The sequence below is a fragment of the Arachis hypogaea genome, chromosome 3 (genome assembly GCF_003086295.3).
Source record: "Arachis hypogaea cultivar Tifrunner chromosome 3, arahy.Tifrunner.gnm2.J5K5, whole genome shotgun sequence".
Taxonomy (NCBI): domain Eukaryota; kingdom Viridiplantae; phylum Streptophyta; class Magnoliopsida; order Fabales; family Fabaceae; genus Arachis; species Arachis hypogaea.
The window spans coordinates 120,893,014-120,918,928 of NC_092038.1; the positions used below are offsets into that span (position 1 = coordinate 120,893,014).

Below are 25,915 nucleotides of genomic sequence, written 5' to 3' on the forward strand. Positions count from 1 at the left end.
CTTCAACAACTCAGAAACAAAAACGTTCTCATTTGACCTTAGGATAAGTAGGATCCCTGACTTTCGACCAGTAGAGGTTGTATTTAGGGGGTGCCGTCCTCGAATAAAAAAAAGGAGCAACATCGTCTTTGAGAACTAATTTAAAATAATTATTTATAAAGTCGTGAAAAGACTCTTAAAATTTTTGAAAGATTTTTTTAACCTAGTTGAACTCGGAAAGAAGTCCATTGTTATTTTCCCCTCACACTAAAAGGCAGGTGAAAATGATAGTAAAAACGACAAAGAGATTCATGAACTCTCAAGAACCTACAAAATATCTTGTTCGGAAAAAGCCTATGACTTTGGATGGAGCTGGGAAGGTGCAACTTCATAGTCTATTAGGATTTGAGACTGAAGAGTAAAAAAGAAAGCTTTATCCCTACTCTAACAAAAAAGCACTCACAAAGATACAAATAATGGGGAGATCAGTGAGAAGGAACATGGGAATAACACATCCTCTCCTCCTTGAACGGAGACATGACCTCGTAATTGTTCGTGTCATTCGACTTCTTATAGAGAAGGTCGTCATCTAGGATCCTATTTAAAGAAGCCTCGTTGGAAAAGGGTACTGCGCCAAGTAACTAAGGGTCCACCCATTCAAGGTCGACGGGAATCTTAGCAAGCAATATATGAACACCTCTCCTTACCATCTATCTCGAAAACCTACGAAATGAATTGAAGGAGATTGCTCAATATTAACACATCTACAAGAAACTATCAACTATCTATAACTAATTCAAAAAGATTGCATGAGCTATAAATGTCTTTAAAGATGAAAAAAACTCCTGAAAAGGGGCACCATACATAAGCTAACACTACTATTTTCTAGATTTTCAATCATATGCAGATATGTACTACGCTGCCAATAAAATAAACAACTACCATGACAGAAAAAATAATGACAAGAACCACCGTGCATGGTGATATTACAATAGCAAAAAAATACTAAATACGGTGGTACCACAGTGATGAGAACAACTAATCACAGTGGTATATTTGATTCTTCATTTTTAACAACATAACACATTCAAGCAAGTATTGAATACTACAAAAAAGAAATAAAGAAAAAAACAAGAAAAGAGTACTAACCTTAAGTATGAAAATGAAAGAGGATAGATAGAATAACAACCACATAGGACAGAGAGTATGCAAGGAAGTTAATGAAGTCCAAAAGCAGGAGCAAAATTGCAGAAGAATGAAGGATGTTTTGAAAAAATTTGAAGAAGAAGAAGACGAAATGAAGAAAAAGGATATTTATAGATTACTAAACTCAAGTGAATTATGGTAAAATCATATCCATTTTAAATAGGTTTAAATGCTGGCACAGTAACTGACAAAAACTAAAAAGACACCGGAAGCAATGAAGCCACATGTGTTTGATGAGTGGATATTTTGTACCCTTTTTAGTACCATTTCTTTAGTGTTTTTGAGCCATTTTATCAAATTTTATTATGTTTTAGTATGTTTTAGTGCAAAAATCACATTTTGGATGCTACTTTGAGTTTTTATGTTTTTCTTATGATTTTAAGTGATTTTTGGGTGAAATTGGTAAAGTTTTGGCAAAGTCTGATTCAGAGGCAAAGAAAGGATAGCAGATGCTGTCAAATCCTAACCTCCGTACATTCTAACGAGCATATCTTGAGTTATAGAGGTCCAATTGATGCGTTCTCAATGGCATTGAAAAGCTAACTTCCAGGAATTTTCAGAAATATATTAGTCTATATTTTTCTTTTAGAATTACTGCCCAAACGGGCATTGAACGCCCACCTCTGGAGTTTAACGCCCAAGAAGGACCAGCCTCCGAGTTAAACATCCAAGATTGGAGTTCAACGCCCAAAGAGGAGCAAGCCCAGCGTTGAACGCCTAAGACTAGAGTTCAACGCCACCCAGGGAGCAAGGAAACAGCATGCTCACCCCCTAATGGGTGTTCAACACCCAAAATCCCAAGTTGAACGCCAAGCATACGAAGCACATGACTAAGGTGGGCCCAAAGTGGATTTTAGCCCTTCTTAGCTTATTTTATTTTCTTTTTGTAATTTTTAATTAAGAACAATATCTTTTAAGTTTAGTCTTAGAGTTTTTACTATAAATAAGAGACTTTCTTCCTCATGAGGATCATGCCTCTAGGAGAGGAGAAGCACAGACACATTACATTACACCTTCTTATCTGTTTTCTTTAAAAAGCATGAGCAACTAAACCTCCTGGGTTAAGGATAGGAGCTCTGCTCATTCCTATGAATTAATATCATTACTTTTCTACTTTAATACATGTTTGATTCTATTCTATGATGTATTGTCATTCTTCATCTTTATGAATCTGGGGTGGAATGAGAGTATGACCCTTTATTCTACATGACTCTTGCGAAGTCTTAGCCGGATAGTATTGAGCTACAGTTTGAGAATACATCACAGGTTCCAAGAGAGTATCTGGGGTAATTGGGATACGTGACATGAAATCTTGTTAGTCATGAGCAATTGAGGTCTCTGTTGTGTTAAGGCTAAAATACAGAGCATCATTCTCCTATCTAAAAGATCTGACCTTGTCTGTGGCGTTTTGAGTAGGATCACCAGAGATTGAATTGCGCAAACTTCACCCTCTTTCAGATTGGATGACCATTAGCACCAGCGTGTGATCTGGATCAGAAGAGATTAATGACCACTAGCTCCGGCTTTAATCACTTACAACCTTGCTATTAAATGAATCACTCATTATTAAAGTAGTCAGTAAGAAGTATTAATCCGGAAGAATAAGCATTTCCAAGGCCTTAACTGATTTTCCATCATTGTTTCTATATCAGTTCTTTATTGTTTTTTTATTATTTTGTTTTATGTGCCTACAACAACAATTATCTTTCTATTCGCCTGACTAAGATCGGCAAGATAATCATAGCTTGCTCAATCCAACAATTCTCGTGGGATCGACCCTCACTCACCTGAGATATTACTTGGACAACCCGGTACACTTGCCGGTTCAGTTGTGTGAGTTCAAATTTTACGCACCAACGTTCTTTCAAAATAATGTCGAGTTTCAACCTAACTACAACTTCGACAATACGACTCCTCTAGCTATCTACATGTTGTGGATTGTGTGACTATTTACCTGACCTAAAGACCAGAACTCGGGTAGAGACACTGTTCATATTTGGGCCTATCGAATGTGAGCCCAACCCACTTTCCCTCTAACGGACAAGCTATATCAAAGTTGGGTCTAGCAAGAGGTGTCAAGTCTGATTTATGAGCCCTAGCTTGCGTAGATTATACTGAGTTGGACACAGGTCACTGAAATTCGTAACCGGTCTGATTTAGGGAGCAAGGCAAGTGCTACCCTCTTTCAATACTTTGATTATCACTCGTAATAATTGATAACCACCTTAAATATGGGAAATAACTTCTCATTCTATAAAAAAGTAATCACTTATGATTTTCAAAAATCATCTTTAAAAAATGATTAAGTCCTATATTTCTATTCTTTAAATATCTCAATGCATAGATATTTTTTTCAATCTAATTTTTCACACAAACCTATCAAAATTCTTACTACTTTAGATATTAGAGTCGTTTATAAATACCTCCACCACCATTTAGACACAGATGTTGAAACCCTCTTCTCTTCTAACATGCAAGTCAAAATTACTACCTAAAAACATCTAAATCCAAAATCATCCCAATTTCAGAAACATATCTCTATAGTCAAAATGACCGAAACATTACATTCCACTGTATACATTATCCTACCAGAACAACTTTCTATACTATATTATTACTTGATACTTAATTGATATATGCTGCAACTTCATTATTATTAATTCATATAATAACAAATTCACAACCAATTAACTTGAGTACAGATTTCTTCGGAAAAAAATAAATATATTTAAAAAATAATAAAAGATTAATTTAAAATATTCTAAATTATTTTATTTTATTTTATAATTTGTAATTCTTATTTATTTTATTTTATTTTATTTTGTAATTTTAATTATTGTTTAAATAATTAAATAATATTAAATATAACAAATATAATTATAAATTTTATATAAAATTATAAATATTAAATTAAATAAATTAAATTTTTATTATTATCACTCTAACGTTACCGAAAAATAAATCTCTAATTAGGAGATGACTCCTCATACACCTAATAAAAATCGAACCCTTAACAAAATAGTTTAAAAAGTTATTAACTATTAACTATGTTGGGCTACGTCGCTTTACATGGTAGATGTTTTTTTGTCTCGCAAATAATAGTTTTTCCTTAAAGAATATACTTGCAGTTGTGTCATACAAATAAAACTTGTTGTATCCGTTACCATATGCATTAATCTCTCTCTCCAATCAGTTAAGGGAAGATAATTAATTTTGAAATGAACATAAAGCCGAAACCTATCATCGTACAGACTTGATCTTTCAACATCCTTAGGCTAGCATCGGTGTTGGGCAGCTGTGAGCTGTCAAAGATTATCAAGTAACTGGTAGTAATAATAGTTATGAGTTATTACTAAATGCATGGTTTCATGTTATTATATAGTATGAATACACATAGTATATTTACGTTTTATATTGAATAGAAAAATGGCTTCTAGTCTATCTAGTAATTATAATATATAATAAATAAGTATAGAAAATTAATTTTTATTAGTTAATTTTTTTATAATAAGATTATTTTTTAATTTTTATATTTTGAAAATTTTAAAATTTAGAGTTAGAATTAACAATTTAAATTTAAATTTTTTATTTAAAATTTGTATTAAGTGACTAATAAAGATTCACTTTGTATAGAAGTCGCAAGTATTTACTGATGTTTTCCAAACCAATATTTGTAATTCATTTTTGTTAATTTGATTCTACTTTGTGCTGCTATTTGTTTTTAAGAGTTTAATTTTAATATGCTAATAGCATAAAATATTTACACAATTGTTTAATCAAATATGTTTTTTAAATAATTATTTATATAATTAATATAAAAAATAATTATTTTTGTTGACATATAGTATATAATAGATACAGAAACTATTCACAAATTTTAAGCGATGAATAACATAAAGCCAAATTAAAGACTTCTTTATCGATACCCAATGCCTTGATATTTGATTCTTTCCCTTTTTAATTATTTTTTTATTCTAATTTTCTTCCCCTCGGTTTAAAGATCCAGCTCGCTCTTAAAGGCAAATCCAAAGCGCTCAATAGCGGAATCATTACTTTGAATATGCAGTAGTACCTCTATTGAACGTGGGTTGCAGCAATGTCAACAGGAATAAAGTTGACCTGTTTCCTTGTCCTGCACTGATTTATCATGAATCAACAGAGAATGGCATGGGGTTTTGTATTGTATGTTTTCATTCCTTCATCTGTTGGATTCCATGATATGATTGAATTCGACCTTGCATAATTGGACTGTCTAGATAGAAACAGATGTCACTTTCCCTTAATTGCATCAAACAGGTGAAATAAACACAGTATATAAGTAATATAACAAATAAAATGAACCCCTACAAGTATTAGGGTTGTAAGCAAGTTATAACTTATAAGCTAATGTATAATAGCATCAGGCGTTTTTGCCGAGTTTGTATGTACACGAGCTGCAAGGGCTACTACTCCATTAGATTATCAACTGATCTAAAAGGGTACCCAAAAAAATAAAGGGAAAAAGAAAAATGAAGCAATATATAAACATAGTCAACAAATTACACAGCCAAATTTCTACACATGCCTATGCCTTCTGTGCCTTTTCTACATATGCCTGCAATCAAACGGAGAAAAATCACAAGACTTGCTATGAAAACCAAAATTAACATGTCTCAAATGCTATACTCAGATTTAAATGTTGACACAGATCTTTACTGATAAAACAGAACATCTTTGACCAGGGATAGACCTATGTATGTGGGCAAAGACATAAGTGAAAAAAAAAGTAACAATGGTCCAGGTAGATCTTAGTTGAGCAAATTATGATCAACATGTCTATGGGGGTGTCATGGGTGATACTAATTTTCTTATGTTGGAGTCCTTAAGTATGGGGTAGCCAATATATATCTCTTTTAGAATTTCAAATGCTTGAATAAGTTGTATCTTTGATAAAAGAAGGGAAGTATAGCCAAAGAATCGATCATGCATGTGATCATAGAGAAGGAAAGTTTGAACTCTGGTTCGTGATGGTGATGGATTGACTGTATGGAAGCAATACCCCATGCTCCAACGAGTTGAGTCTTATTCATTTTGTGTTCAAATTTAAGTTGTAACAAAAGTCATGTTGTGTGAGATGATTAAATTTATTAAACTCTCTTTTCTGGTCTGAGATATTCTACTACGTATTAAGTCATATTTAATGATGAAATTTAGTTACACATACGAAAACCTATCAAAATAGGAAGATCTCCATCAAAATGAATCCCATATTTTTGGAAATTGGACAACTCTTTGAACAACCTTCCTGCAACCAACCATCTGAACATCTAAATCAAACCACCTTGAAAAGAGTTACCGGAGTTGCACATGGGCAGAGGTTGATCTATAAAACTAAATGAAATGGGGCACAAGATTTGGAATGCTTCACACATATAATGGAAACTTGTAAGAGAACCACCACTGACCTGTAGAAGTTTGTTAAGCTTTGGTTTTGACAATGATAGGTAGTGGTCAATTTTCTCTTGCGTTTGAGGAATATGTGCCCGCTGCACCGTGCCAACTACTTTATCAGCAACTTTCTTCACAATTGATTTATAATCTTCTTTGGTGATTTGACCTTCTTTCCATGTTGGTTTTAGCAGCTCCTTAACAAACTCCACCAATGAATATTTAAATGCACGAACCCCTTTAACATCCTTTGTTTTCTTGGCTTCATCAGTTCCACCAGTTTGATCCATGTTTTCCATAGGAATATTCTCTTTTGTGATTTCTTTAGCACATTGTAAACTTTGCTTTTCCTCAGCTATCACTACATCTTTCTCCTTATTAATCTCAATATTTTCACCTTGCTGCTGCAACTGAATAGAGTGGTCACACTTAACAAGTGGTCCTTCTGGAAAGGCAGTTTTACGAGAATAATCAAGATTTTGTCTTGTTGACTTAGATGATGGTGCTGGAATTTCTTCCGCTTCGTTTATAACTTTTACAATTGGGGAAAAGTATGGCGGGACGCCATTTGCATGAGTCTCCTTAGTTTCAATACTGTCACAAATTGGATCATACTGCTTCTGTGATCTAACGGCAGGATCCGACTTGGCGAACGTAAAAACTGGCTTATTATTAGAATAAGACCCTTCAGATTTGCCTAGTAAAGGAGTATCCCTTGCATCATGAGAATTTGAAGTAGCATTAAGTTGTGGAAGCTGCTTAGCTGAACCAATGATATGTGCCAGAGTGGCTGAGATGCTGGTTAGTTGAGCAAGCCGTTCTTTGCTAACCATGTTCTGAGATAAAGGATCTCTTGAACTAATTTGTGATAGAATCGCCTCCATGATGTTTGGCTCAGCAGTGTACTTTTTCTCCACATTGATTTCCTGGTTCTGCATACCTTCTACAATTCCCACTCTTGAAGCAGCAACGGAAACTGGCATTTGACTTTGACCAACAACCTGACAGCTTGAAGCATTTAGATCCTGAGCATTCTGATTAAATCTTTGTCCTGGCAGAACAACGGTACAAAAGTTTAGGTTTTGCGTAATCACATTTGAAAAGTTTATGACGTTTCTTATCATTGCATGCCACTTTAATAAGAGAATCCTGTTTGAAAATTTGGAAGTCACGAACAATAACATCAAGCATGTGATTTTACCTGGAGTAACTTCTTGTTTATTCTGCTCATGCTTCTCTTCAGTTCCGCAGAAAGATCCCACACCAAACTTCCAATCGGGAGACATTTTTTCATCACCTGGCCAAATCACTGTATTTATTGACTGGGTACTGCGCATGATGTCTCCAGCCTTTTGTGTCTCCCAATAGTTGGTATCGTTCTTCGCACTCGGAAACGGTGATTGAGCATGCACTCTGCCCTTATCTAAACGGCAGTCCAATACATCATTCATTGGCCGATGAGTGAAACTCGGCTCTGTGGCACCTGAAATTCTGTTTGTGTTGTCCTCAACCAGGTTTTCTGTATCAACGACAGCACCCAAGTCATTCTTTTCTGGACCATCCCAAGCTTCATCTACATCAGCCATGTTGCTTTTGAAACCACATCTGTCATCCCTTAGCCTTCCATTCGGACTAATCGAATCATTCAATTTTTGTATATCCAATGCCTCATGTTCACCATAATAACTCGTCCTATCATCCCTTAAACTTCTGTTAGGCCTCTGAAATGCTTGACTATCATGAGAAAACCTGCAATTTTTACCGTTTCGACAATTGCCAAAAGCAAAAAATTTGCAAGGAATATCCCCACTGTGATTTGGACGATGCGCACCATCCCACTCATAAGAACTCTCCATGTGCCTCCTATCAATTTCCCTTTCTCTAGTTGATTCTGCAACGGAAATTTCACGAAACCCATCAGAATTGTCGTGATGATGTACATACTTGCATGATGCTCCCATTCTACACCATCCTTTTGCAAAATTAATACAAGCATCATTAGATCTTCCACTTCTAAGAGAATAGTCGCCACCCTCATGGGGTGCAGAATATCTGAGAGCTCTGTCTTGCCTGCTTCTACTTTCCCAGCCATCATCATAGTTTTGATTATCATCATGAAGGAAATGGCAATGGCTGCCTCTTCTGCAGTTTCCAACAGCGAAATCTCTACATGGTCGTGTTGATCCTCCAGACCTCATTCTTTTTCTGTCACTGACTTCTGAATCCCACCTGAAATCGCATGCAGGGCTCCTACTCCGGCTACTTCTAAACATAGCAATTTCCAATGCAATTAATAAAACCAAAATCATCTGGAAATTATGCGCATGCATCAATGTAAAAGATCTAAAACTTCTTAGAGTAAAAAAGAAAAAAAAAATATAACTCAAAAGTGTACTAGAATGACCTTGAAATTAACGAAAAACTACCCTCAAAGAAACTTTTCTCTTTAGCAAAAGCACAGACATGAAAAATATCACAGGGAACTAATTTGAAACAAAAGTATGGAAGATGACACGGATACCTTGCAAATTCAGCATCATCTCTCAAATCCCTCCTTGAAGAGTGCTTTCTGCCAGGTTCACTCATCTTTCTTCCCGCAATGTTATAGGATCAATTTAATTACTGCAGAGTTCTCTGAATTTGAAACAAACACCAAAAGAAATGTCATAAATCTGATATATATGGCAGGCTAGGAAACAGAAAGAACAGAGTTTTCAAATGAAAAGAAGACTAAAAAAAATGACCACAAAAAATCTGAAGCTACAAGAACTGTCCCGTCAAAGTTCACATCAAGTCACCAACCACGGGAGTCAACAACTCAGTAATCATAACCGAACGTTTTTTAAAACAGAAAAGAATTTAGAGAGAACACAAAAATCCATTCTTGAAAGAAAAAACGCATGCAGAGAAGCAAAATTAAATCATTAATCCCAGTTCTATGCTCAGTACGAGACTAGGAAGATTTACTTCAGTCGTACATGTCTCGATTTCTATCTCATGCATACCCAAATAAGTGCTTGAGTAGGTATCATACGTCAAGAGTTGAGCCGATACTATGTAAGACTCAGTATATTCACAGAATACGGATGGAAGGAAAAAGCTACTATGAAGCATGTTGTTGGTGGTCGATCAAAATGAAAAAATAAGAGTGCTACTTGGAGGAATGATAACGAGAAATAAAATCTATCCACCAAAGTGTTAGTTTGTTGTGGCATACATCATTTGATCATGTTTACTGTGGTTATTTAATATTTAATAACCGCTCCCCTTCCCCAACTCGGTTAGGAGACTTGTTTTGTATAGTTAGTTTGCTCTCCTTATTAATCACAAGAATTTCCCGATTGAACTTCTCTCTTTTCATGAGAATTTTATCTGTTCTAGTTCTTCTTTGCTTCCATCTCTGCAACATTTGATTTGCTGATAATAACTTCTTCCCAGAGGAGCAAAAATCTTTTATCGTTGTAATTGTTTTACCTTTTTCGTTTTATATTTTTTCAAGTCTTTTACTGTTTTAAGTTATACTGTGTATAAGAGTGCTAATGAAATATTGTTACTGGACGTATGGGAACTTGTTAGAGGCATATGTGTACTTGTTAAACCAATTCTAAGTAGATACAACAAATCGAATACCTTTGACTAATCGCCAACACCCGAAACTTCAAGAAACGATTAGACTAAGGATGCCAATAATGCCTCAGAATGGTGCACAAACGGATGTAATTGTAAATTTATCTCAATAATGCCCAAAATCTCATTCTCACAACTGGATAGTGCTATGACTAATTTATCTAACAATTTACGTCTACCGAGATGATACAATTCCACATTCTAAATATTGATGTGAATTTAACTTCAGCGACGAGTAACGAAGGTGCTTGCCAATTTGAATCTCCAAACAGACTACAAACTTAGCAACCCTATTCTGAGAAAACCATGAAAAAACTACATTCATGATGGATCTTGTACAGCATCTTTATCTTTACAAAATCTATAAATAAAGAATAAGAAATCAGCTACTCTCACAATCACAAAGCCAAGTAGTCCATTATTCATTCCCCAGTGGAAAGCAACCCAACATAATTTAGGTGTTAAAAAAGATCCACCAAAGCTTGTGGAAGAATCAAATGGCATTGAAAATATTATTTGCAATTTTTGCACCAGCTACTTTGAGTGCAATTGGTGACACCCTCCAGGCATTAATGACAAGAAGATTTGATATATACTGCAGAAACATTGTATCTTGAATATTAGCACTTACTCTTACTCATATACATACAACTAACTAAAGCATTATAGAAGACTGCCAACTCCACTACCTAACAATTTCCAATTTCTTATCATCTACTCAACCAGCTAGGTGCACGGTTTATACGGATCCAAGACTTGTTTGTTTTGACCTTTTTTGGGGGATATGAAGTGCTATTATAGGTTTTCTTCCATTAGTTTTAGTTTAATAATATTTAAGCATTGTAAACAGTGAAACTCAGTAGGATTAGGGATAGTAAAGAAGATCATGAGAGTATCATATCATACAAAAGCGCTGTAAATAATCACGAATAAGTAGCAAAAGAGGGTCCCGATTCAATGGCATCGCTTCGAATTCAAAATCATAGGGTACTAATTAGCCATTCTCGCGTTTAAAAAGGCATTAAAGACATAGGAATAAGAAATAGGCAGAACTGAGTATCAAAAAAGGAAATAAGCAGAACCAAATCAAAATAAAAAATAAAAAATAGAATAAACCCTAGAATAGGAATAGGAACAATAGGAAGAGCGGAAGATGAAGAGTACTGACGAGTGAGTGATGATAAATGATGGTAGTTATAGAGCGGAAGAGGTGTTAACGGTTGCAGAGAGAAAGCAGAGTAGCGCAGCAAAGGGGGGCATTCGTCATCTGATTCCAACTGCAAGCTTCCAGCGGAACTTGGGAGTGGCCAAGTAGGCAAGCAAAAGAAACAGAAACACAGAAACTGAGACTCGCACTGAAACTGTTGCCGTTTCGACAACCACACTCAACAAGTCTACTGTCTTATGGTATGGGTGGCCCCCACAATTGGATTTCGCTTCTTTTGGTGATTTTCGCTCCCACTCATCCTCTACTCGTAGATAGGTTGAACCAAGCAGGAATATTTGGTTGAGTTGTCATATTTTGTATATTAGAAACAGGGTTGTTTATAGTATGACCCAATTCGAAAATTTTGAATTTTTTAGAGATTAATTTAGTGTGATCTCGTCGGATTTAAGATTGGATAAGAGTTTTAAAAATAGATTTGGTTATTATTTTGAGTCAGATTCGTGCCATAGTTTGGGTCATTCGATTCAGTGGCTCGGTCATCATACACAATTAATATTTTGTGTTATTAGTGATAAATAATAGCTATTCTTATGTGGAATTTAAGTATTGTAAACCTTAATATTTTGTGTGATTAATCATTATAAGATTATAAGTTAATGTTTTATGTTTAAAATGCATAAGATTTTAGACTAATATATAATATTGTGTTATTTGTATTAATTTAAATATTTGGTGTTATTAGACAATATTAGTATTGATTGTGGTTATGCTTAAATTTTAGGGAATGGTTGGTTCTTGTTATATTTTTCTAAGTGAATTTTACGATGTCAAATAATGGTTGGAGTCGTAGAAATTTAGATATTTTCACATGCTAGCTTACAAGAAGGTAATCTTAACGGCTCGATTTTCACCCACTTTTTATCCGGTATAATCGTGGTCCGAAAATGTGTAGGTTTCATCAGGTCTAGAACTGGATTCGTGTCTAACAAATAGATCTGATATATATTTCAGGTCGGGTCTGGGTCACATCAAACCCGGTTTCACCCGATCCATCCCTAATTAAAAACATTTTGGATAGATATTCATCGACTTTTGTTTGACATATTTGTTTGTCGTATCCAATTGTGTCTTAATAAAAAAATAATTTTTTTAAATATATTTAGATATACCTAAATACCATCACATATCAGCATGTCCAATCTTATTTTTAACATGTATTTTTGAAATGAGTTTAGAAATAATATATATTATTATTTATTAAAACAAAAAATATTTTAAATATGTTATATAGTTAAAAAAGACATTAAAAATAGTTAAAAAAATTATTTTATATTTTAATATTAATAAAATATCAAAATATCATCAAAAATTTATTTAAAAACTACTTTATATTTTATATATATGTCGTGTTCTCGTCTCTATAAGATTTTAAAATCCGTGTATCCGTGTATCCTGTGTTATGTCGTGTCATATATCCCTGTCAGTGTCCGTGCATCATAAAATTGAACTATTTAATTAGGTAAAAATTAGGTAAATCTATTAAATTATCATAAAATCAAAATACTACATTATTATTCAATAATAATTGAATTATGTATAAATTTAGTTTAATTCATGCTTTTATGTAATATATATAATTATGGAAGAGTTTTTGGCATAGTTGTCTAAACTTATCCGGTGATCAAACTAGTCAAACTACTGGATTTAACCAGTAGATCACAATTGAATCGGTTGATCCAATCTTATTTAAATAAAAATATAAAATAATATAAAATTAAAATTTAAAATATATGTCTTCTTTACAGAATTGACAGTTTATGTCTCCTCTATAGACACAGGCTCTCTTTTGTTCAGTAAAAATCTACCATGGAGGACTTGCTAAATAAAGGTTTTAGTCTTTTGAGTCCTTTCCAACTCCATATAATGGTCCATAGTGTTTTTCTAGATGCTGACTAATTTTTTATGACTTTGTAGGTGGTTCCTGTAGAGAAGCCTTCATTTGCCATGTGCCTCCAACCTATTCGGTCATTTCCATGGCTTTGTTGGGTTCAGGCAAAGCAATAACCTTTAAGACTGTCTCCTCAAATAAGCTTCTTCTTATTTTATTTTTGTCCCAATTATTAAACCTACCTGTGCATTTTTAAACACAGTTTTTTGTGCTAGTGATATTTTTTATTGCCTTATTGATCAATATTCCTTCTTTTTCTACCCAGGAATCCAGCCAGAAATTGGTTGACAATCCATCACTAATATGGTGGATAATGCATTCCTTGAAGATTGGCCAGAGTTTCACAAACTTTTTTCAAAGAGGCGAGTCTGACTTCTTTATTGTATGTTGGTTTAGATCTCTGTTGTTATTGCAATATTTGTGAGTCAGAACTTTTACCCATAGTGAATTAGGTCCTTCTTTAATGTTCCGTATGATCTTAAGTAAGAAGGTATCATTTATAGTGTTCAGGTTTCTCATTTCCAATCCTTCTTCATGTTTAGGAGTGCAGATAATTTTCCAATTAATAGTATAAAAATTTTCTCTAGTTATTTGTGTCTTCTCAAATAAATCCTCTTTGAAATTTTTTTATCTCGCTGCATATTCTTTTGGGTACTCTGCTGTGTTGTGGGGCTTATCACGGCTTGTGCTAACGTGACTCTACATGCTAAGGATAAGTATTTGCTTTTTCATCCCTTTAACTTATTTTTTACCCTTTTGATCATTGACTTGAAGTTCTTTTTCTATTTCCTATTATTGTTTTCGTAGCTCCTAGGTATCTTCATAGGGCGTTTTTTTCTTTGAACTCATTTTTTCTGATAATTTTGTATTTAACTTGCATTGAAGTGTCCTTTGAAAATATTATAAAAGACTTTGCTTGGTTAACTTTGATGCCCGTTTCCATGTAGAATTTTCTCAAGGTGTACTGAATTTTATCTAATTGGGTGGGGGTAGCTTCTGGAAAGAATAGTAGATCGTCAGCAAACATTAGGTCAAAGATATTTTGCCTATTTCTCCCCACTTTCATCGGTTTCCAATTACCCTCTTCTACCTATAACTCGATATTTTGAGGTAGCTTCTTCATACAGATCACAAAGAAGTAGGGAGATATATGATCTCCTTGCCTCATTTCCCTCATAGGATTAAACATTCTAATCTTGTTTTCGTTCCAAAGAACATTGTAGTTAACTGTTCTGACTCATTGTATAATTATATTGCTGAACTTGACTAGAAGCTTGAATTCTTTTAGTCTTTGCTCTATAAAGTCCCACTTAATTCTGTCATAGACTTTTTCAAAATCTATTTTAATGGCCATTTAGCCTTTTTTACCTTTAATTCTTTTGATTGAGTGCATGAGCTCCTTGGCGATTAAGATATTATCTTGTATTTTTCTTTCGAGAATGAAGCTGAATTAATAGGGGGATATTCTCTTGTTCAACAGGGGCTTCAATCTTTGAACTAAAATCTTGGTAAGAATCTTGTATTTTACATTGCATAGGGCAATAGGTCTAAATTGGGTTATAAACTCCAGGTTTTGGATTTTAGGAATATAACATCTTACCATACAGAGCTTTTCACTTAAGTCATAAAACTATAGTGGTTAGGCATTACTACCCTTAGACCTATACAATACATAGACATACATCCATATGTGTAGAAGGAAAATAGTAAAATATGAACCTAAAAGAAAAGTGATGAGAGAATTATCGTTGATTAAGAATTTCTCTTATAGAAAAGAATTACTTTGTTGTAAGCATAGTTCCAAATCAACTAATAATTCTCCATCAAAATTTAAAAATTGTTCGTCACAAGTACAAACCCCAATGAAAACTGAGAGTATTTAAATCTCATGTCGTCTCACAAGGAATTGCAATGAAGTGCTCAATTATTGGCTATGAAGAAACAAGAGGGATTTGATTTGATGATTGACAAGAAAAGTAAATAACAAGAAAGTAAATGACAATTAACTAACAAAGGAAAGGAAAAAAAACTCTTGGCTAAGGCATGAAAATTGAGATCACCATCCTTGTCTACAAACCATATATTGACAATTATGAGGGACCAACCCATCAAGTCTACTTCTATGCTTGAAGTAAGTAAAATATGCTTGATCAACATCAACCCATAAGTCTCAACCTAGCTATTAATTGACTTAGTAGTAGGCTAGCGTTAATGGGTATCAAATTGACCACCAAGGGTTCTCAAATCAACAATTCAATGAGACTCAATGACTCAAGGTCACTCAATTCCCCTAGCCTAGGACAAGAGTGTAGAAAACTACTCTACAACTAGTGGAAACATTTCATCAAACACCTAGAGTGCAATAAAAGTAAACATTACAAAATGCAAGAATTAATGAAACCATAACTAACACAAAAAAGAAATCAACAATAGCAACTAAGATAAACATAAAAAGACATGAAAACATGAAATTGCATTAAAAGATAATTAAAATCTAACAAGGATTCATCAACATAAAAGAGAGTAAAATAAGAAATTAACAAGAGAAGTAAATAAACCAAAGTGCTAAAACAAATAAAAGTAAATGAAAACTAAAATAAAACAAGAATTAAAACTTAGATCTAAGAAAATTGAAATAAGAAGCCTAAAATCTAGAGAAAGGGAAGAGCCTTTCTCTCTAGAATTCTATCCTAAAATATGATGAAAAACTATACTATGAATACTCTCCCCCCATTCCACTACAATTCTTGGGTTCAAAAGCATTAGAAATGAGTTGGATTTGGGCCTCCTTGAGCTCAGAAATCGCCCCCAGCATATTGCCCTTAAGTTGGTCATGTGCTGCTTGTCACGCGTATGCATGGGTCACGTATATGTGTCGTTTACAACTTTCTCTTTCACACGTGCGTGTCGGTGATGCATACGCGTCGCTGGCGAATCTCCTCCCACGGTATGCGTGAGTGACGCGTGCGTGTGGCCTTGAGTTCAGTAAATCCTCATTTCTTCATGAATTCTCCATTTTTGCATGCTTTTTCTTCATTTCTTCAACCAATCTTTGCCTTCTAATCCTAAAATCACTAACAAACACATCAAGGCATCGAATGAAATTAAAGTGAGTTAAATTTATCAATTTTTGGGTCTAAAAATCATGTTTTTACTTTTAAGCACAAATTAGGAGAAATTCAAAAAACCATGTTATTTCATTGAATAAATGTGAGAAAAGTTGGTAAAATCCCCTAAATTCAATATAAGAAAAATCACAAAATTGGGTTTTATCAAAAAGCTTTGACCTCATCACCCGTTATACACACACGCAATGTGATATAGTCAATGGCACGAACAATAATAAAATAGTGAAGCATAAGGAGTTCAATTCAAAATACATATTTGAAATGTATATATAACAGTTTCTAGACTTGACCCGCAGAGATAAGCTGCCTAGACTGAAACATCACCAGAGTAATACAAATATAAGTCCATCTCTCCAAAAAAGAATCCTATGTAAGAAAAGTGCATTCATATACAACACAAATAAAAAGGGGGAGAGATCTCTAGTCATCAAAAGAAACCCAAAAGTCCAACCTCGTTGCTTCACCTGAACTCCGCACTCTCACCGAGCTGTGCAACAATATATATTTAAAAAAAATTAAGAGAATAACAACGGGTGAGAATCCAAATGTTTCCAGCAGGATAACGAATCTAAATAATGACTATATAAGGGAACATGAAGTCTCTAGGCATTCCGTATCTTCAAAACGACAGGATTTTCAAAAGTCTAAGGTCTTAACTAAGCCGTTTAGGGTGAACTATCTAAGGTGTACATAAAATTTGGGTACTCTACGGTATCGTCAATCTCCAACCACATCTCAACATGACTCATTTTTCCAAGGGAAATAAACATAATCAATTACATTACAAGAAAATTACAACAAGAGAATAATTAAGCCAAGTAATACATGTAATTTGTAGTGCATCCCCAAAAGGAACATCCCAATCTTATCACAAGTTGGTCTCAGAGGGAGAGTGTCCTGTCACCTCTTTTTGGAGGCTAGCTAATTAGGGATTGTGTGTCCAGCCATCTTTACAATCAGAAAGAATGTGGACGGGATAAAACCACTATCCCCACAATAATCATATTTCATTTAACAACTTTTATAGGGAGATTATTCATATTAAATTTATTTAACCCTTCTCCAACAAATTTAAAGCCTTTAAAATGGTTTTTAGACTCAAGATAGATATTACAGGAGGGTACAAGCATGCCAAAAAGGCTTAATAGTTCAAAATCAGTGTTTATGAAAAATTAGCAAAATAGTGCATAAGCACGCTAGGAGCATGCGCGCGGAACTTGGTTCGTTTTTTAAAGAATTCGCAATTGATAGCAAAACCTGAATCTATTTTGAAAAATTGGCAATTGATGCGTACACATGATAGATGCTTACGTGCACAACCTGATTCAGCTGGTATTTCTGCAGAATCACATTTTCAACCTTTAAACTTCAAAAGATTACAACATTCTCTACAAAAATCATTTTTCCTTCGTTCTTCAAAGGCAATAAACTAGACATCCTCAATTTTATAATAAAAGAAATCTCATTAAATTTTAAGCTCCGAGAGTCAAGTTATGACTGTCCAATATTGGGCCAAATTCTGCAAAATTATAAAATTTGCTCCTACTCTCTTCTCTTTACTCCTCTCCATCTTATCCATAAATCTTTCAACAACATACAATCCAATCAAACCACCATCCACTTTATCATATCACACTATAATTCTTTAATTAGCCCTCTCAAAGAATTAACCTAATCCTTAATCAAACTCAATCATTAAAACAAGACCTCAACAATATAATTTGTCATACTTGATCAAAGCTTATATTCCTAATCAATCAACAATATCACCCAATACAACATTCACATACCCATTATCGAAAATTCATTTCCAACACGTTTAGGCCAACAATACACACTAATAACATACCAAGCTATAGGAAAATCAACCAATCAAGGCCTCATGTTATTTTCATTCAAATTCATTATCATTCATGACAATATATTTTACTAAACCATCATCAACAACAATTCATAAATATCCTCATGTCAACTATCCTAGAATTTCACATAACATTATATAATATTTACTTGAAAACAAAACCCGTACCTTAAATATGGTAATCTCGAGCCTCTTGATCTTTCTTCTGACCAATCCAAGCTTCAACAAACCCTAATCATGCAATTTTATTCACTTTTCAACTTAAGGTTTCATACAAATTGGGAAAAATAGAGAGAAAGAATTTTTTTACCTTATACCATGTGAACTTAGGATAAAAACTCTCTAGAATTTAAGCTAGAGCTTCTCCTAAGGAATCAAAATCATGCATTTCAATCCCTCACTATCCAAAATGAAAAACATGGAAAAAGAGAGAAATAGAGTAGAGTTCTTGTAATTATTCAGCAAAAAAGTTATATAGAAATGAAGAAGGAGATGAGAGAATCGCATAGCTGCAAATGGATCATCAATCGAAGCTCTGGTTTGTGAGACAAGTGGATTTAAAGGGAGGAGTGAATAGTGCTCAACTCTCTTTTCTTCTCTCAACCACGTTCTCCATGCTTTGAAAAGGAAAAAAGGGTTTATTTGATTTGTGTTGAAAAAGAGAAAAATGGGTACACGCAATCTTGTTCTTTTTCCCATTGGCCCAGTCTAGGACCAAAATTTTAAAGATATATGTTTCAATTTGTGTTTGAAATATTTTTTTTATCACTTTCACCTTTTTATTTTTCTCATAGGCAGTATCAGACTGACATAAACGTGTATAGTTAATTATGACACTGATATGTGTTTTTCTAAAAATAATTATACTTTTATGCTCTAAATAATCTTCTGAATTCAAATCTTATTTGCGAATTTTTAACTTAAGAACTTTAAATTTTTAATCCGAACTGGACGGTTTAAACCTTTTTAACTCAAATTTAAATGATATAATTGGCTAATAATTTTTTTGGATCTTACAAGGAATGAGGGCTAGGAAGGTGGCATTGGATTCTTTTATGATGTCCGAGTGGTTCCAATACTGCTTGATGTAGTCACAAGTTTTCTTTCTAATTATGTCCCAGTTACTTTTGTACAAGGCAATTGGGAATCGATCTACTTCTGGATAGGCATGGCAAAAATCTCCGGCGGGGCTGGTACCTATGGGGATTTACCCATTGGGGAGCAGGTATGGGGTTTTTTCTACCCGCGAGGACGGGGGACATGGCCCTGATGCGTAAGCATCTTTCCTATCTTTTCCTAGTGAATTTGTATTTAATTTGTTGAGTTTAATCAAGAATTAATTATCTTTTAGCCACTATGGATGCTACTTTGAGTCTTGTGCAATTCTGTTTATTTTAGGTAGCATTCGACTGGATTTGATGGAGTTTCTGCAGAAGAAGAGATGAAGGCAAATGATGCTGTCAACCCTAACCTCTCTGCACTCAAACCTGAATAACTCGAGCTACAGAGATCCAATGGATGTGATCCTAGTGGCGTTGGAAAACTAACTTCCAGAGCTTTCCAACGATATATAATAGTTCACACTTCTCTCCCATCAATTTGGCCAAGGATGAAGGAGATGACCAACGAGGAGCGACGCGTGCGCGTACCTGATGCGTACACGTGACATGCGAAGAAGACCATCGACGCGTACACGTGACTGACGCGTATGCTTGACATGCGCCACGTGCAGAAAACCGCTGATTGCTATAATTAATTTTGAATTAAATTTAAATTTTATTTTAAAATAGGAAAAGATATTATTTTAATTTTAGAAATTAGATTTTAAATTAATTAGGATTAGATATAAAAGAGAAAAGAAACTTCTCTTCAGAGGCCATTCCACTTTTCATTTCACGTCATCCCAATTCAGTTTACCAGAATCCTTATTTTCTCTCGGAACCATGAGCAACTAAACCTCCACTGTTAAGGTTAGGAGCTCTATCTATTTGTATGGATTGATTCTATTGTTTTTCTATTTAATTCATGTACTGATTTATAATTTAAGAATTGTTTTCATTCTTTATTTTATGAATTTGGGTGAAACGAAAGTATGACCTTCTTTCTAATTGAGTTCTTGTAAAATTTGAAAAAGCTCTTTACTTGAACAATAGCTTGAAAACATATTCTCCTAAATTCTAATTATCTGGATCTACCGGGATACGTGACATATAATCATCTTATTTTTGGATAATTATGATTTTTGTGGCATAATAACTAGAATTAAACTTCACCCCCTAATTGGAATCAATTGACTAAGGAATTGGCGGTTGATGAGAGTTAGAGGAGACTAAAAAGGTCTAAGGAATTAAGGTCTAGTCACATATAGTTTGCCTTTGAATTAAATATTGCATGATTAAAATAAATTAATAAGAAAAGCCAATCCGGAAAATAGATAACTCTGAAGCCTTAACTGCCTTCTTCATATTGTTTTCCCAACTTATTTAGTGCCTATTTTTTGATATTCTGAATTTACTGTTTATGCTTTTAAACATCAAAACACTGTTTTCTGCTTGTCTAACTAAGTAAATTAATCAACCATTGTTGTTTAGTCTATCAATCATCGTGGGATCGACCCTCACTCACCTAAGGTATTACTTGGTACGACCCGGTGTACTTGCTACTTAGTTTGTGGATTATAAATTCCGCACCAAGTTTTTGGCGCTGTTACCAAAGAATGACTGTGATTGACAACTACTCGTTGTTTAAATGCTTAGATTAGATAATTTTTTTAAATTAATTTTTTAGTATTATTAATTTTGTTTTCTATTTTTTTTCTTTTCGTTCGCGTTTTTTCCTGTCCCCATGTCTTCTTTTCATTTTCTTTTTTTTATTTTTTTATTTTTCTAACTTTAATTTGATTTTTTTTAAACTTTCTTTCGTTCTTTTTTTTTCTATTTTCCTTTTTAATTTTTTTTCTTTTTTTTAGTTTCTTAATTATTTAGCTTATTTTTTATTTTTTTGTTTTTGTTTTTCTTTTATTTTGTTTTATTTTTGTTTGTTTTCATTATTTTTATTCTTTATTTTATTTCTTTTGATAAAAAATTATATATATATATATATATTTAAACCAAAAAAATCTTTCTGTTATTTATTCTTTGCTTTTCTATTTACCACATGGTGCGTTTAATTCTGTTTAGTGTTTTGTGTTAAGGAAAAATAATGGAGAGATATCACATGGGTTACTACTCACACCCAAGTAGTTATTCATATTATTGTGGATGGAGGAACTATCCGAATTTTGGTTGGCAAAGTCAAAACTAAAGAAACTTCAGTGCTCCATGTTTCAACTATTAAGAGTCACCATCTCCCTATTCATACCAAGAACCACCACCTCTTTATCCATATCAAGAACCATCATCTTTCTACCCATATCAAGAGTCACCATCTCCCTATTCATACTAAGAACCATCCTCTTTTTACTCTTATTAAGAACTATCATCTCCTTTTTATTCATATCAAGAGCCACCATCTCCTTATTCATATCAAGAACCATCAGCTCTTGAGCTTCTCATGAAAGAATTCATACATGATATAAGGACAAGTGTAAAAAATGTAGGGAAATAGGTGCAGTTGATTATCAAGTCCCAGGAAGAAGAACAAGCAAATTTCTTCCCAAGAGATATAATGCAAGATCCTATGGAAGAAAGTGAGGAAATCAATCAAAGGAGTTCATACTCCAGTGAATTAGAGAACTTTCCACCCTCACACATGGAAGAAAAGGAAGATGCAAAAACAAAGAAGGTTTTAAGGGATGAAAACAATTATGGGAATCTACACTCTAATGAAGCAGAGAGTGGCATAGAGGGTGTGAGTTTATTGAACCACTAATTCAAGAAGTTCTTGATGAAGGGTACACTCTAATCATCACACAACACCCAAATTTTGAAATCAAAGAAGTGAAGGCAACCAAGGAAAGCACTGAAAAGGGGATTGTGACCAAGAAACAGAAGAAAATATCCATGAAAAAGAGAAGGTTAAAAAAAAATAATCCAACCTCTACCCCAACAAGCAAGGTGAATCAAGTTAACCACAATAAAAGAAAGCTTGTTAGGAAAAATTTATATCAGGGGGCACTAATTTTCACCTCTCCCCCCTTGGAGACATTTCTTTTAACCAACTTGAGGAAGAGGAAGAAAATTCAACAATCAAGTGTCAAGCTAGTGACATTAAAGAAGCACTTGTTGGGAGGCAACCCAACTACTAATATCCTTGTTTTTGCAGTTACTGTGGTTTTAATTTTATAGTTATTTTGATTTTAGTATTATAGTTATTTTAGTTTTGGTTTTAAATTACTTTATCTAATTTTTTTAGAATTTTACTTGTTTTACATGTGTTTTGGTCATGCAGAATGATTAGAACAGGAACAGAAGCAATTAAGAAGAATTTTTGACACCCTATTTTCAGATTTTCTTTGCTTGAGGACAAGCAAACTTTTAAGTTTGGTGTTGTCGCTTCGCTTTTGGCCTTTTCTGTTTATTTTAATAGCACCAAAGGGAGATGAATGTTCTTCATGGAGGAATGAGATGGCCACCAGCATAACTGAGGTGGTTCAATTCCTTTCATTCTATTTCTCTTCCGTTCTTATTTTGTTATCTTCTATTTTCTGTTACTTTGATTGTCTGCATGATCTTTAGTACTTTCAGTTCTTAGATTTAGTTTCATTCTGTCATTTGCTTTTAGTTAAAAAAAAAACAAAAATTTTTTTTCTCATGTATTGCTCACTAATCTTGAATTCAAAAGAAAAAAAAGTGATATATTGCATGAGAAAGTGAGTTTATATTTAAAATTAGTTTTATTTACTTAAATGTGGTGGTATTATTTGTGATTCTAAATGAATGACATGAACAGTGCATATTTAAATTTGAATTAAAGAATGTTGATGTACATGGAACAGTAATTTAGAGAATTATTATAAATTCTCTGCAATAAGTGAAAGTTTAATCTTTGAAGCAGAAGAAACAACAAAAGAAAAATAAAAGCAAAGTCCAACGCTCTGAGCATCAACGACTAGGGAGGTCAGACATGATTAAAAGCTCAAAGAGTTGTTTTCCTGGTCATATGCTTGTGGTGTGAATGTGTCAATTAATCCTTGAGACAGAGCACTAAGAGTCGAGATCAATTACATTTAATAGAGTATGCCAAAGGCTTTGAGCACCACTGTCTGGGAGTAACTGAAAGAAAAATTAGAACTTTAAAGAGGGTTCCCAGTTAAGTGCTTGTAGTGTTTTTGTGTCAAGTGAAGCTTGAGACAAAACATTTAAAGTCACGGCTAGGCTCAAGGTGAAAAGCACCAAAAAGAAATTTGCTGTGTTCAAGGATTAAACTGAAATATAAAAGATTAGAGAATTCATAATACTATCCGAATTCTAATTCCGAATGACAACGACATCCTTCTGATTCAAAGAATAGTGAGATGCCAAACCTATTCAGGATTGTAGTTGTAAACCCCACTTCAAGAAGAGACATGAGTTTAATTGAACTCTCACTCTCATACAAATTCACAGCCTAAGCTTATATTAGTTTTGGTTGCTTGAAGACAAGCAACAATTCAAGTTTGGTGTTGTGATGCGTGAGCATCTTTCCTATATTTTCCTAGTGAATTTGCATTCAATTTGTTGAGTTTAATCAAGAATTAATTATCTTTTAGCCACTATAGATGCTACTTTGAGTCGTGTGCTGTTCTATTTATTTTAAGTAGCATTCGACTGGATACGATGGAGTTTCCGCAGAGAAAGAGAAGAAGACGAATGATGCTGTCAATCCTGACCTCTCTGCACTCAAATCTGAATATCTCAAGCTTCAAAGATCCAATGGACGTGATTCTAGTGGCGTTGAAAAGCTAACTTCCAGAGCTTTCCAACGATATATAATAGTCTATACTTCTTCTTCATCAACGCTGCTAAGGCTGCGCCTAACTTGATATTTTCCAAGTTACGCGTGGATCTAGTGAAGCCAAGTGGTCCCCATGCTTACAAGACATTGCACGGATTGTTAATTAATTCTGATTTAAATTTTATTTTAGAATAGGAAAAGATATTATCTTAGTTTTATAAAATATATTTTAAATTAATTAGGCTTTATAAAATATATTTTAAATCAATTAGGATTAGATATAAAAGGGAAAAGAAACTTCTCTTCTATAATTGCATCTCATCCCAAAAATTCACAGTTTACCAGAATCCTAGTTTTTACTCTTTTCCATGAGCAACTAAACCTCTACTGTTAAGGTTAGGAGCTTTGTCTATTTTATGGATTGATTCTATTCCTTGTCTTTCGATTTTAATTTATGTACTGATTTATATTTCAAGAATTATTTTCGTTCTTTATTTTATGAAATTGGGTAGAACGGAAGTATGACCCTCTTTCTAATTGAGTTCTTGTATAACTTGGAAAAACTCTTTACTTGAACAACAGCTTGAAAACATATTCTCCTAAATTTTTAATTATCTGGATTTAACGGGATACGTGATATATAATCCTCTTATATTTGGGTAATTAGGATTTCTGTGGCATATAACTAGAATTGAACTTCACCCTCTAATTGGAATTAATTGACCAAGAAATTGGCGGTTGATGAATTTTAGAGGAGACTAAAAAGGTCTAAGGAATTAGGGTTTAGTCATATATAGTTTGCCAGGAATTAAATCTTGCATGATTAAAATAAATTAATAAGAAAAGTCAATCCGAAAAATAGATAACTCTGAAGCCTTAACTGCTTTCTCCATATTTTATTCCCAACTTATTTATTGCATGTCTTCTGATATTCTGAGTTTCCTATTTAATGCTTTTTGAACTCTCAAACACCATTTTCTGTTTGTCTAACTAAGTAAATTAATCAACCATTGTTGCTTAGTCCATCAATCCTCGTGGGATCGATCCTCATTCACCTGAGGTACTACTTGGTACGACCCAATGCACTTGCTAGTTAGTTTGAGGGTTATAAATTCCGTACCATACCCCGTATAATAAATGGGGTGGGGGCGGGGGTAGAGGTTGCCACTCTGTGGGGTCCCGTTAAATCCCTGTTTGTGTGAAAAGACAAAAATACCCTTATATATATAATTATAATATGTGAACCATCAGCCATTTGAACATAACATAATGTCCTAACCCTAGCCGTCACATTCCCCTGCTTCAGAGAGACAGAAAGCGAGAACTGAACTGAGACTCTCCACTCCTCCTTAAACCCTCAGCCCTTCCTGGCTCCTTCCCGCTGACCGCTGACCGCCGACCGTCGCCCGCCGCCTTCCACCCTCTAGTCCCTCAACGCCGCCTCCCACCCCAGACCCCTTGAGTGGTTCGGTTTGCTCACTGAAGGTGTCGAGGCAGTCGAGCTCACCATCACGGGTCTTCCTCTTCGCATCGCCGGTCTTTACTGCTCTTTCTTCCTCTTTTCTCCGTCAGGTTCAGGTAAGTTAGCCTTGGTCTTTGCTGGTCTTCCATCCTCTTTTCTGAATTTAGATTTTTGAAATAGGGTAAGGAATTTCTATGTTCTGAATTAATGAGATTCCAATTTATCTGAATTTATG

At 34.0% G+C, this 25,915-nt stretch overlaps 1 protein-coding gene and 1 long non-coding RNA gene across 2 annotated transcripts; one reads left to right on the plus strand and one right to left on the minus strand.

Moving 5' to 3' along the window:
• Positions 1 to 5,482: 5,482 nt before the first annotated feature.
• LOC112791130 (zinc finger CCCH domain-containing protein 38) lies at positions 5,483 to 11,758 on the minus strand. The gene is made up of 5 exons (XM_025833850.3): positions 11,408 to 11,758; positions 9,134 to 9,246; positions 7,814 to 8,877; positions 6,630 to 7,663; positions 5,483 to 5,779 (listed from the first exon to the last, which is right to left on the minus strand). Exons 2-5 carry the CDS (start codon positions 9,196 to 9,198, stop codon positions 5,750 to 5,752), a joined length of 2,193 nt encoding a protein of 730 aa, XP_025689635.1. The 5' UTR covers positions 9,199 to 9,246; positions 11,408 to 11,758; the 3' UTR covers positions 5,483 to 5,749.
• Positions 11,759 to 13,228: 1,470 nt separating this feature from the next.
• LOC112771196 (uncharacterized) lies at positions 13,229 to 13,941 on the plus strand. Its single transcript, XR_003186941.2, has 2 exons — positions 13,229 to 13,295; positions 13,382 to 13,941. It is a non-coding gene; the product is annotated as an uncharacterized lncRNA (long non-coding RNA).
• The last annotated feature ends 11,974 nt before the right edge of the window (positions 13,942 to 25,915 follow it).

What these genes read in the sequence shown, in the direction of transcription:
- LOC112791130 (XM_025833850.3), bottom strand. Translation starts at nt 9,198, where the DNA reads ATGAGTGAACCTGGCAGAAAGCACTCTTCAAGGAGGGATTTGAGAGAT. An exon ending in GATGATGCTGAATTTGCAAG is followed by an intron (nt 8,878 to 9,133) that starts GTATCCGTGTCA and finishes TGCTATGTTTAG; the next exon opens with AAGTAGCCGGAGTAGGAGCC. An exon ending in AGCTTAACAAACTTCTACAG is followed by an intron (nt 5,780 to 6,629) that starts GTCAGTGGTGGT and finishes GTTTGATTGCAG; the next exon opens with GCATATGTAGAAAAGGCACA.